General features: G+C 40.4%; 1 protein-coding gene across 16 annotated transcripts in view; it reads right to left on the reverse strand.

Annotated features, from left to right (window-relative positions):
• Nucleotides 1–246: 246 nt before the first annotated feature.
• The window catches only part of LOC129738763 (neurobeachin), a 377782-nt gene continuing 365268 nt past the window's right edge, over nucleotides 247–12760 (reverse strand). For all 16 annotated transcript variants that reach the window (XM_055730042.1, XM_055730034.1, XM_055730040.1 and 13 more), the window contains one exon: nucleotides 247–5080. In XM_055730042.1, coding sequence (XP_055586017.1) covers nucleotides 4990–5080 — 91 coding nt within the window. In that variant the 3' untranslated portion in view covers nucleotides 247–4989. The remainder of the gene's footprint in view (nucleotides 5081–12760) is intronic.

A 12760-nucleotide genomic window follows, 5' to 3' on the forward strand; every position in this document is an offset into this window, starting at 1 on the left:
TGGAGAAAATCTGAAGGCCCTGAATTGTCAGATAGAAAAATCCACTAGTATTAGTTCTATTACTTTTTTGTTGGTAGAAAAACTACAATGAAGAAGTTTATCGTGAAAATGCGAAAAAATGAGGACTGTTGTGAAGACAACGGTAAGATTAGAAGAAAATTGTGAACCTCTTCAGCGATTTCTAAGATTTGAAAACCAAGGATTAAAAGCGAAACTTTTCGGATTCCAGAAAGCAAACACAGCAGGTGATAATGTTATTTAATTTATTTTACAATAAATTGGGCTTAGTAACAATGCTTCTTTGATTTTTTTTCTTCATTTTATTTTAACTTTATGTTTTTTTCTTCCCAGCAGCTGATTAAATATCAAACCAGAATGCAAGTCCGGTCCGATCCGATTTTTTTTTCTCAGTGCACACAACATGTTGTTCTTTTTCTGTTTACGATTGCACGTTTTTGTTTTGTTTTGTGTTTGCTTCTGTTATTTTGCATCTTTTCTGTTGTAGTTAAGCATCTTCGAAACTAGTTTGGATCTTCCTAAATTATCTAACCGGAATGTTTTTTTTTAATATTTCATGCTCAGCATTAGCGTCTTTTTTGTTTAGATTTCCGAATGTTTTGCAACCATTTTTCTTTTCTCATATTTTAGTTGGCTAATCTGTTACTTTTTCTTCTTCTCTGTGTTTGACTTTAATCAAGTAATTCATAGGATTAAGGATTTAGTAGTTTAGTCATTTTTGTTTTTTTTTCGTTTATCGTTTAGCAATAATGTCTCACAAAATATAGGGGATTTGTTGTATTTGCAATTACTCATACTCATAAATACAAGTGCGCGTGTGTTTTTGTGTGGGTGTGTTTATGTTGTATTCTAAGGGTTTGTAGTTATTTCTCTGTATTCCATTCATCTGTTTGCGATACTCCTGTTTTAATTGTTTGTTTTCAATTTATGCTCAAGCGTTTTTTTTCTATAACGCTTACTAACGCTTCCCACTACAACTATTTTTCTTTGCTGTTCTCATTGTTTTGGTTTTGTTTATCCGTGTAGCAGTGTAATGTGACCGATAAAAGGCTAACCAAAGTGTATTGCTTCGGGTTACGATTACTCGTAACCAGACTGTATGCAATGTTTAAGCTTAAATGGGACTTTCCGGCTAAGGTTTTGCTTTTTACAACTGGTTTCTTAAAGTTTCAATCTTTTTTCCCACTAATATTGTTTATCATTTATTCTAGCGTTATAAAAAGTAGGGTATTAAAACATCGCAGATTATCTTGTTTTTTTTTCTGTTGATTACTTCAGATGCTTGCTCACAATATGCCTCTGATGTCTAGTTTCACTTTCTGGCGGTAAGCGTTTGTATTCACTATTTTACACGTTGTAAGCAAACGCTTATTTTGTATTTCTTTCTTGTTTGTTTTCTCATCTTTTTTGCTTGTTTATCTTAAAAATGCTCAACTAGATTTTACTGGTTTGCTTGCTTATCGAAAGATAGAAATTGATTTAAAAGTGCAAGTTACTCGACGCTTAGTGTGCACGTGTTTTATTTTTTGCGGTTTTTCTTGCTTGTTTTGCTGTTTTTTTTAATTCTATTTTGGTTAAAGATGGATTTTGATCAAATAATCGGAAACATTTTTTGCTACTATTTTGAGTGAATTTTTTTTTCAACTTTCTTCTTTGAAAATAACGGCTACGCTAGGATTTGTTTGCCTCTGCTGTGGTTTAAAGAGTTTTTTTTTCAATTGTTTGCAGTAATCTTTGTTTCTATTTTCCATTTAAGGTGCACATGTGCCAGGGACTTTCAAATTAAACTTTCTACTGCGCATGCGTCAGAACATATTTTTGCTTGCCTACTTTGAAAAAAAGAAGAAAATTAAAATATGCATTTCCTATCTTTTAATTTTTATATTTTCCCAATCAAAGTTCTAGCTAACTGCAACATCAAAATTGGTTTTCTATGCCCTAGATTTGATTCACTTTAACTAACCGTGTACACCAACACCAACTTAGAAAATACTGCACAATGATTTTCTTAACCTAACAACTCAAAAGACTAGCGAAAAACTATAAACTATGGAGGGTAAATTATAAAATACTTTCCAATTAAGTACTTGTTTAACAGTAAGCGTGATAGATATCAACTTAATTTTTACCCATGAAACATTCAAAATCAATGAGGTGTTCAGAAATCAAAATCTTTCTAAAGTTAAGGATAAGTCTCTTTTTTACAGTTACAAAGGATGTAGTTCTCAAAAATCCACAAATCGTAATAAGAAATATGAATTCTAAACTCAGATATTAAAACTCAGAATTTATAACTCAGAACATAGAACTGAGATTGCTGAACTCTGAACTCTGAACTCTGAACTTTGAACTCTGAACTCTGAACTCAACACTCAGGCCTCAGACCTCAGAACTCCGAGCTTAGAAGTTAGAACTCTGACAAAAGAACTGAGAATTCAGATCTTTGAACTCAGAACCTCGAGCTTAGAATTCAGAACTCAGAACTTGGAACTCAGAGCTTAGAACTCAGAACTTAAAACTCAGAACTTAGAACTCTGATCTCTGAACATAGAACTCTCGAATTCGAACTCAGAATTCAGAACTTCGAAGTTAGAACTCTGAACTCTGAGTTTTGAGTTTTGAACTCAGAGCTTAGAACTCAAAATCAGACGGCAAAATTCGGAAACTGATCTTAAACCTCACAACTCAGAGTTCAGACCACAGAACTTAGAATTTTGAACTCCGAAATTCAAGTTTGAAATATGGTAATCCAATATTTTGATAATCCGTATTTCCGAATTTCTTAATACTTAAATTTTAATTAAATAAATTCAAAAATCATTTTGTGGAGTCATTTAGTTGTTTAAAACTTTCTCTTTCCAATGAAAGCCTACCAAAATTAATCAATAGAGGGATACAGTAAAATTTTCTCTTGTAAAAATGTCTGAAATGATTGATATTTTGAAGTTTGATCGTCTTCATGCAAGTTTAAAATGAGCAAAGTGTGTTGAGCAGTTTGTATTTTTCTACGCCTGTTGATTTAATAGTAACCTAATTTTTCTCGAAGTTTTTACCAACGTCATTCTGCAAGTGCAAAATAAAAAAATACAACTAATAACATAAAATGACAATCGAAGACGGCGGGTTAATTTGTCCATTCCTTTTCGTGTTTTTTTTCTCTTCCGGTTATTCATGCACAGCTAAATCAAAACAAGCAATCTGGACGGAAAATTGCATGCACACTTACATACACATACACACAGACAGTCCTGACTTTGTCGGATCGAAAATAGTTTTCGGTTTTTTTTTCTCCTCGCGTTTTATTTTGCTTAAACTTTTTTTGTTTGTTTTTTTCTCTTCTTTTAGAACTTATCCACTGTGTTCCGTCCGATTTTATTTTTAAAGAGGCAACGATCATTTTACAAAAATTGCAAGCTTTTTTTTCTTTTTTTTTTTTGTTTAGAGTAGAGTTTGTTATTAAAGATAAGCAATGCTTTTCTGTGCTGCTAAGGGTGTAAGGTTATTTTTTTTATGTTTTCGCGCTCGATTTAAGTTCATTCTTTTTTGTTGGGGGGGCAGGATTATCGAAAAATGCTTGGCACGTGAAAGATTAATTTTATCTCATGTTTTATGTATACATTTTAGTTTTTTTTTTATTTTTTTTTTTGATTTTGACAACTTGTTTCTCTGTGATTTATTGTTAAAGGTGTTTCCACCAAGAGTGGCAAACTAACACAACATGGGGAATGTGCTGCGATTTCTAGTGCTTTCTTCCACTGATTTTTGTTTTTAATTGTTGTCTTTTGTTTGTTGCTATGTGTGTGTTAAGGTTTATGTAAATATTTGCGGACGGATAACCTTAAAAACTGTGTTCACCTTGATTCGATCCTCTGATTCACATTGCTGGCTTCTAATTTAGTGTTTTTTTTTTAATATTCAAACTTACATTCTGCTCGAATTCAAAGTGTTTGCGGTTTTGTTTTACTTAAAACTGTTTAACCGACCTGTTTGGACGTCTCGTCATTTGGCAACCTTGATTTATGCTTCTTTCTCTGTTAGGAATCGTACAAACTCATTCTTACAAGTCGGTAAACATCGCTTCTCTTCTTAGTTTCTCAGTAAAATTATGGTGGCTAAACTCTGTTCATCCAGTGATCTAAATGTAAATGCGTTTGTGTTTTTTTTTATCGAAAGAATGTTTCGTTAGAACTTTTAAAAACCTCGTCTTGAATCCTGTCTTTAATTGTTGACGCTTCTGTCTTTCTCATGTCACCTGTTTGAATACATCAATTTTGGCATTGGTTTTGTTTGTTTCATACCCTCACGACTTTATCTCAAGTCAATCATGCTTTCACCCCTTCTCTCCTTGACTTAACCTATATTCTCATAGTTTTTGAGAATTTCCCCGTCGATAAAGTAGGCTGGCGTTAAATCTAAACACTGTAGCTGCATCATCAGTTTTTGTTGCTACGAGACCGCGAAAAGCGCCTGCTTTTGCGGGAATGCATTTAAAACTGTCGAAAGCTTTTCACTACCTTTAGAGTGTAGTTTTTTTTCTGCAGTTGTTTTATGATAAATTTTTCATTACTAATTTTGCTTAGTTTCTTCATCTTAATATGAACGAATGTGCACATGTTTGAACAGTTTCGAATTTCTAGACAATAAGTAACAACTTCTCCGCGCATCGGCTCCGATAACAAGAATTTGGCATCCTCCAGGTTTATGTTTAAGTACACATTTTTTTTCTATACACTTGCTCCTCCTTCTTCTTCCGCTCCTTCTCTCTGTAGATTGCATCGATAAAGTAGAACTGCTAATAAGGTAGGTGTATCTATACGCTTAGGAGATAAAACAGATGAATATTTCAAATCATCACGCTCACGCCGCAAGCCGTTTTTCCTCTTCTTTCGTTTAGTGCGAGGGAGGCGTCTGGCGATATTGCAGCTCTTCCTCGCCGGCCCGGGTGATCGTGATGTAGCGCAGGGACGAGTTTCAGTAACGTTGCTGGTACTCGTGGTGCCAGCGGTTGAAGTCGATGTGGAACACAATGATCGAGCCGGTGGCCAACCCCGCTAGCAAATATCTGGAAAGGAAAGAAAAAAATTAGTAATATGACTAGTATTCAGGCAAAAGTTCTGTTGACAGATAACGATTCTTGAAAATTTTTTGGCGTGTTTTTTAAACCAAATGGTATTCGATAAGATTTCAAAGTCTTTCATAAGCATCACGTACTTGCAACTCTTGACAACCAAAAAAAGGAAAATTGATAAGAGATCTATATCGCATGTTATTATGACCTGTTATACCCCGGAGAGTGAAAAAAACAAAAACAGCAAGTGAAGTCCTTCTGAACACTTCCGTTATAACATCCTCTTCAGGAGTCATCGTAATGGATCAGCCAATTTGGGGGTCTGCGACTGGACGATCAGAGGACTGAAAAAGAGACTGGGGATGGCTACCCTGCATCTTGGAAATCGTCATCTGGTTTACTATCTGGTACGATTGAACAAGTCCATCTACTACCCTAAAGACTAGTTCGGTATCCAGGAAGACATCGCTTCCGTTCAGGAACGTTTCTTAGCTGTACGTAGAAAGGATCTGTAGATGTTAAACAGCAGCAGACCCCGTTTCAGAATGCCAATCACCCATCCGAGACAGAAAATCAACATGTCCAAAACTTGCAGTCAGTAGCGTCCTGCAAGACGTCCTTCAGCGTCCTGCATAACTTTCATTTACAGAAGAGCGCGCGTCTTCTCGGAATCTGAGAGACGACCATTCGAAGATGTTGCAAGGTTCTGGTCCAATCAACAATCTCTTCGTTCCCTACCACGGTGGTCTGGAACCCAGAATAAAAATATCAGTTTTTTATGACCAGGTGTGACACTCTCATACTAGTTCGGAGTAACAAGTGAACGTACTTATATTGCTCTAAGAGCGGCCTGGCTGTCAGAGAATATGTAGATACCTGTATTGCTTGTACACATGTACCCTCTTTGATCCGCGAAGTAGTTCCACCTACCCGTGATAGTACAGCAGATGTACGGCCGAGAAAACTACACCTCCCCCCCCCTCCTCCCCCTTATGAAGACCCTCACAACGAACTTTGACTATGACCATGGATTCTCTATAGGAAACCGAATCCATTTAGTCAATGTGTGCTGCTCACCGTGCCGATGAGCCTGGAAGGCTGGCGGATCTCTAACGGTAGCTAATGGGGCACTACTACGCCAACCAGGTCACTGGCGAAGTGGACCTTATTTTTACCTTGCTATTCGTGGGACCAGAATGTCAACAAGAACACAAGAAAGATGAAGGAATGAATGCCAACCTGGTGGACCCGACGGCGGAGTCAGGGGAAACACTGACCGAGGAGCGCGCGGACCCGGACGAAGCCGTAAAAAAATTCTTTATTCTATTCACAAAGACATCCTGACTTATATTAAAGTCATGCAATGCAAAAACAACATTAAAAGCTCGAATACAAGTACTGAGTGGATTGTTGTATCCATAGCTTGTCCTGTTAAATGGTAACACAAGCCATGGTTTCGAAGATTACGAGAAGGGGTGTTAATATTGATATTTGAAAGCAAAGCTGAGCAATCGATACGGTTTGTAAGAAGGTCAAATATAAATATTCACTGTAACTTAAGGCGTCTAGCCGAGAGCATTTTTAAGCCAATTAACAAGCAGCGTGAAGGATACGGCGGCAGCTCAGCAGGATTATTCCAAGGAAGCTGACGAAGGACGAATCGGATAAAGTGTTTTTGGACTCATTCTAGATTAAGGGCATGTGTGACGTGATACGGTGCCCAAACTGGCGCTGCGTAGTTAAGTACACTACGCATCAATGAGCAGTATAAAGATTTGAGAGCATAAACGTCAGTGATAAATGCTGCGTTGCGGCGAATGAAGCCCAAGACAGAAAATGCTCTGGCTGCAGTTAGCGAAACATGTTCGTTGAATCTTAGTTTGCTATCAACTACCACACCTAAGTCACGAATAAAACTAACCCGCTCACAGTTGAATCAATTGCGTAGCTAAATTTGATAGTAGTCAGACACCGAGTAAATGAAACTTCTTTACATTTCTTGACGTTAACGGCCATTCCGTTTTCATCACACCACATCAGGAGCTGATCGATATAATATTGCAAGACAGTACAATCTATGATGGAAGCTATTATTCGGAAGATTTTGAGATAGTCAACGATGAATAATTTCCCAGATTTTAATCGGTATTCGAGGTCGTTGATGTATAGGATGAAAATTAGCGGACCGAACACGCTCCCTTGAGGATCCCCTGAGGTGATGTTGAATAGCGTTGACGCTTCGTGATTCACTTGAATGAATGCTTTGCGGTCTGACAGGTACGAATTCAACCATTCAACTATCCACCTCGGAAAGCCCAGATGTAAGAGTTTGTCGATTACAAGGGTATGTGGAACTAGATCGAACGCTTTTGAAAAATCTACCTATATTGGGTCTACCTGGCAACGAGATTCAACTGCAGGGAACAGTGTGTTAGTATAGTCCATTAGGTTTGTCGTTGTTGAACGTCGCTCAACGAAGCCATGTTGAAATTCGCTGATCAATGGTTTCCACAATAAGTTTCAACAAGTTTTATACTTCCTACCTTGTGAATTGGTACCATCTTAGCAGTCTTCTATGCTGACGGGAACGTACCCTCAGCTAACGAACGGTTGAAAATCAGTGTAATTGGTGCAGCCAGCGCTTCCGAACAACCTTTCATGAAAAATGATGTTAGTCCATCAACTCCAGGACCTTTGGTAGTGTCTAAACTATTAAGAGCTGTGAATACATCTACGGTAGAGAAACGAAAGTTCGGAACGGTCACGTCGTACGTTGGCACGAAGTGAAATCTTTCAGGATGTGATGAAGGAGAGGCGGTACGGAATACACGTTCAAAGAAGTCTGCTAACAGATTGGCTGCTTCCTCAGCTGTGCATGCTACACGTCCTTTATACTCCACGTTGCCCGGGATGCGTTTTGACGTTTTTTGAGTCCTGATGAAAGTCCAAAACGACGACGGATTCTCCTTTAAGTTTGATTGCAGCCTTTCCAGATACGCCACGTAAGTCGATGTAAGCAGATCGTTATATTCGCTTTCAATGGCTCGTAGACTATTGCTGTTTTCTTCGGATTTGGTACTGAAGAAGCGATTGCGGGCTTTACAGAGTCTGTTGCGTAAGTAACGGAGCTCATTTGTCCACCAAGGTTGCCGACTTAAGGTGGTCGTGGTGTTACGGTGACGTGGTACAAATTCGTGGAATAAGTTGTACAATGTTTCATAGAATGCATCCACTGTTCCATCGACAGAAAAGCAACTCAGGTTTTGTGTCCAATCTATTGTCGAAAGCTTATCATTCAACAAGCCGAGATCACACCTTTTAAAGTCAAAGCCAATAGCGTTATCCCTAACGTTGTCGTAGACTGGTAGAGTAAACTGCATGTCACAGTGTAGAATGAATGGCTTGTGATGTTCGTCAATCTTCAGAAGTGATACGGGTGGACCAATAAGCTCGACGTTATCCGGACTATTGACGTAGGCTAAATCGAGAATTCAGCCATTCGCATTTCTTAGGCAATTCAATAGAACAAGCCCGACAGCAGAAATTTCGTAGAGGACGCAGCACTATAGATGCCATTCACTCTGACATTGAAATAGTGGGCAGAGCAAGGCTTACGAAGAGGAAAGAGCTCCGCTTTTGCGTGATGGTCACTCTGGACGCGAAGACTGCTTCAATAGCATCAGTTGGACAGCGATTGCGTGGTCGTTCATCCAAATGAGAGTCCCGGCATATCTGTATAGGCTTGTGGAATGTTATTTAAACAATCGTCAACTACAGTATATCACCGGTGATGGCATACGGAAACAAAAGGTTTCGGCGAGGTTACGTATAGCTCCTACGAATGAGCCTCCCATCGGGAGCTGAATTCGTAGCATTTGCAGATGATGTAGTCCTCTTGGCGAGAGTCTCCTCGTCAGCGAAGGTACAGCTACTTGCCACAGTAGCTATCCCGGATGTGGAAAGCTGGATGCACTTCAAGTGCCTGCGCCTAGCCCACCATAAAACCGGGATGGTACTGATAATCAACCTTCTGATCTCACCCCAAAACAGGTACCATATCAGTTGGATCGTGTGATATCGTGTCCAAACGCGCAATTAAGTACCTAGGGGTGATGATCAACGACCCAACGACGATGATTTGTGTAAGAGAGCGGCAATGGCCACGGCCGCACTCACACGGTTGATGTCGAACTCCTCGGCAATCCGCAGTAGGAGCAAAAGGATACTGTCAAGCGTGACCACATCAATCTTGCGGTACGGAGCGGCAGCCTGAAGGCAAGCCCTTGCAGAAACTAAGCAGCGTTCAGCGGCTGATGAACATGCGGATTATTAGTGGATACCAGACCATCTTGTCCGAAGCCGCCTGCGTAATGGCAGGCGTCATGCCCATCTCGGTTTTACTAGAGGAGGATGTCTATTGTTACGACAATGAATGTACGAGATCTCGCCAATGAGTACTCGATGTCTAACTGGCTGCAGCTGTGAGACAGCTCAGTGAGAGGAAGGTGGACCTATCGTCTGATCCCGCACATCGGGAGCTGGATCGGAAAAAGAAACGATAAATTGGACTTCTATATGAAGCAATTCCTGACAGGTCATGGATGCTTCATGAAGTACCACTATCGGCTCGGGCATGTTTTTTTTTGTTTCGATTATAGTCGTTTTACCATTTTTATGGCATTCGCGACTTTATCAACGTTGCAGTTGGCGGATCGTTATTGAATAACTTATCCGGTACAACTGTGTTCAATGTTTACTCTTGGGCTCGAACTCGCGGCTCGGACATGTGGCTTCGCCTTATTGCCCAGATTGTGATGACGAAGAGGAATTACCTGAACACCGAGGTTTGCGGCGATACGTACCAACATACATGCCGTCTGTGGGCCCGACACGACTGTATACAACGTGATGCAGAGAATGGGTCCACCCGGGTCATGAGCTGGAGTCAACGGCAGTTTGCGAATGGTGTAGGATGACTCCATCATCGCCGAGGAGCCTTTGAGTAGTGTGCGTCCGATCACTTGATCGAAGCTACAAAGATAAGGCATCATCTTCTGCGTAATGGAGGTTATGGATGCGCTGCGAACGTGTGTAGGATACCCAACCGGCGGGGAGTATTCGAGTAGTGCCGCTTCCTACGGGTCTCATAGCGGACCTCGTAGGAAGGGGGTAAATCATTGTCGGGAGATAATCACGGACTCTCGATGCCGGTCGAGCCTATCAAGTCGGTGTAGGATATCGTCACTGTCGGGAAACATCAGAGTCGTTGCATTGGCGCGAGTCCAGGACAAGCTGCTCTCGATCTGGTGCACAACGGGTAGAAAAAGCAGTAGGGAAAAATCCTAGGGTTGCCAGCCAAAGGTATAAAAGAAGACCGGACAACCGTCGGAGTAGGCCGGTGAAGCTAGCGACGAGGGTCATCGACGGGGGGCTGTCAAGTAGTGTGCATCCGACCCCACGGTTTGAAACTACAAATATAAGACAACATTGAAGTAAGTACGCCGCTTTCGTGCGTAGGATGCTCCACCTTCGGGGAGCATCTGAGTAGTGAGGTTGCAAACGACCGAAGTTGTGGAGATATGACCTGACCTTCTTCGCAGTGGAAATCGTTGAGAGAGGGATATTCCACGATCGGGAAATACTCACGACTAGAGTGGCTCTCGACACCGGGTGAGCCATTCGAGTCGAAGGTGAATGAAGTTTCGTTGGGAATCATCTGTTAAGTTGCGTTATGTCCGTGTGCTGTGACAGGCGTGAGTCTAGGATAAGCTGCTTTCGATCGGCACTCGACGGGCATATAGGTGGCAAACCTCGAATCTTGGGGATGAGAGGTCTGGCTTCAAGTTGTTAGAGGAGATACAGGCCTCCAGTCATCAAGAGGAAAGGTTTGTGTGGTCAAACCCGAGTCTTTACGATAAAACGTCGGATTTCGAGTCGCAATAGGAGAGATCAGGCCTTTAATCAACAAAAAGAGGGAAATATGTAAGTGTTTTTTTCGAGTCAACACGAAAAGACATCAGATCTCGAGTTGCTAGAGGAGAAATCAGGCCTTAAGGCGCGCAGAGGAGAGGTATGTGTACCCCAAGTAACCAATAAGCAGTAATAATGGCCCTATTTTGGCATTATAGTGGGATACAGAATATACCCAACAAGTCTTGATAGCTTCATAATTTACCCAAGTGCTGATTGAAACGGGTTTGGACTGCAAATCGGCTGATATACTGCCTATGCGGAAATGTCAATAAAATTTCCAGTGGGTGCAACCCACTGGATGAAACAGAAAAAAAGGAATGTTTATGTTTTGTCTTTCATCCTCCGCTAGCTATCTGTTTTCCTTTCTCCCTTACCCTTTTCCCAACTGTAAATTTTTTCGTCGTATGCAATTTTTTGCTGGAGAAACAAGAATTGAACTCATAACCTACCAGGTGCTACCGGTACAAAGCATTTATCAGCACCTTTGGCTCTTGAACTATTTCGTTCATGTCTCAATTTTGAGAAATTTGTAGTATTTAAATCCAAATATGCTACCGTTACCCCGAAAAGGAATTGAACGTCACAACAATGAAACATGAAGAATTACAACATAACAGTGGTAAACGAATAAAAAAAACATCCATGTTTATCGGGAAAGTTTTAGGTTATTTCTAAGTTTTATCATGGCACAACACAATTTTTTTCCGATATATACATCAGTAAAATAACACAATAAATATTCAGTATTTCAATTTTCACTTTTTTTCTTTAATTTTTATAAGCCCAATTTTTTGGCAGAAATACTAGCATAAGCAAACTTGATAGATGAACCGCTCGTTTTCTCTGCTCCTCCAGGATTACTCGGGTGGTCTTCCCCGGAAGATTCGATGCGTTATCCATTTCCTTAAAAGTTTTCGCAGAATCTTCACTTTCTTGGCATTTCAGACTTCTCGGTCCAACGGGATGTTGAACAGCTCGAGCGTGTTCCACCGGCACTTTTGGCTAGCCTAAGATTGAGCGGCCTGGTCTTCTGCTTCCGATATTGCTGGAACAGATTCATCTTTGTCCTTCCGGTATGAAATCAAATGCAATTTTTATCGCCGGTAGAATCCACTGATTCGAAAGGTAGCACGATTGGAGATTTTCTTTTTATTGAAACTATCACTCGTTTTTTTTTTCTTTTCCAAAATGTCATACACAAAGCCGGCTATTGGCACTAATATTTGCTCTCTAAGCTCACACAGGGCTTATTTGACGTTTGAATGTCACCTAGCCTATTGGCATTAGTAAATATTCTGAACAGCTTATAGGCACTGTAATGCTGAAATGCAGCCCAGATGCAGCTTATAATAGTGCTTAATGGTTTGTTGGGACGTCAACCTCGAGGCGATGCGAGGAGGGGCCTGATCTCGAGTCGTGAGAGGAGACCTCAAGTTGCGAAGAGGAGAGATATATGAAGGAACTTCGAGTCATTGCGAAGAGATGTCGGTTCTCAAGTCGTTAGAGGAGAGACCAGACTTCGCGTCGTAATGATGAGATGTATTGCTTAAGTGGTCTCGTCTATGAGTATTACCTTGGAGCAGACTAGCGTGAATAGACCTCTCACTATTGAAGGATAATGTATTAAACAGTTGCAGTTTTGGGAGTAGGAGGTGTTCACGATGTATATCACGAGTTTTTTTTTATTGCACCTATGGACCC

This window comes from Uranotaenia lowii, chromosome 1 (assembly GCF_029784155.1).
Source record: "Uranotaenia lowii strain MFRU-FL chromosome 1, ASM2978415v1, whole genome shotgun sequence".
In the NCBI taxonomy this organism is placed as follows: Eukaryota; Metazoa; Arthropoda; class Insecta; order Diptera; family Culicidae; genus Uranotaenia; species Uranotaenia lowii.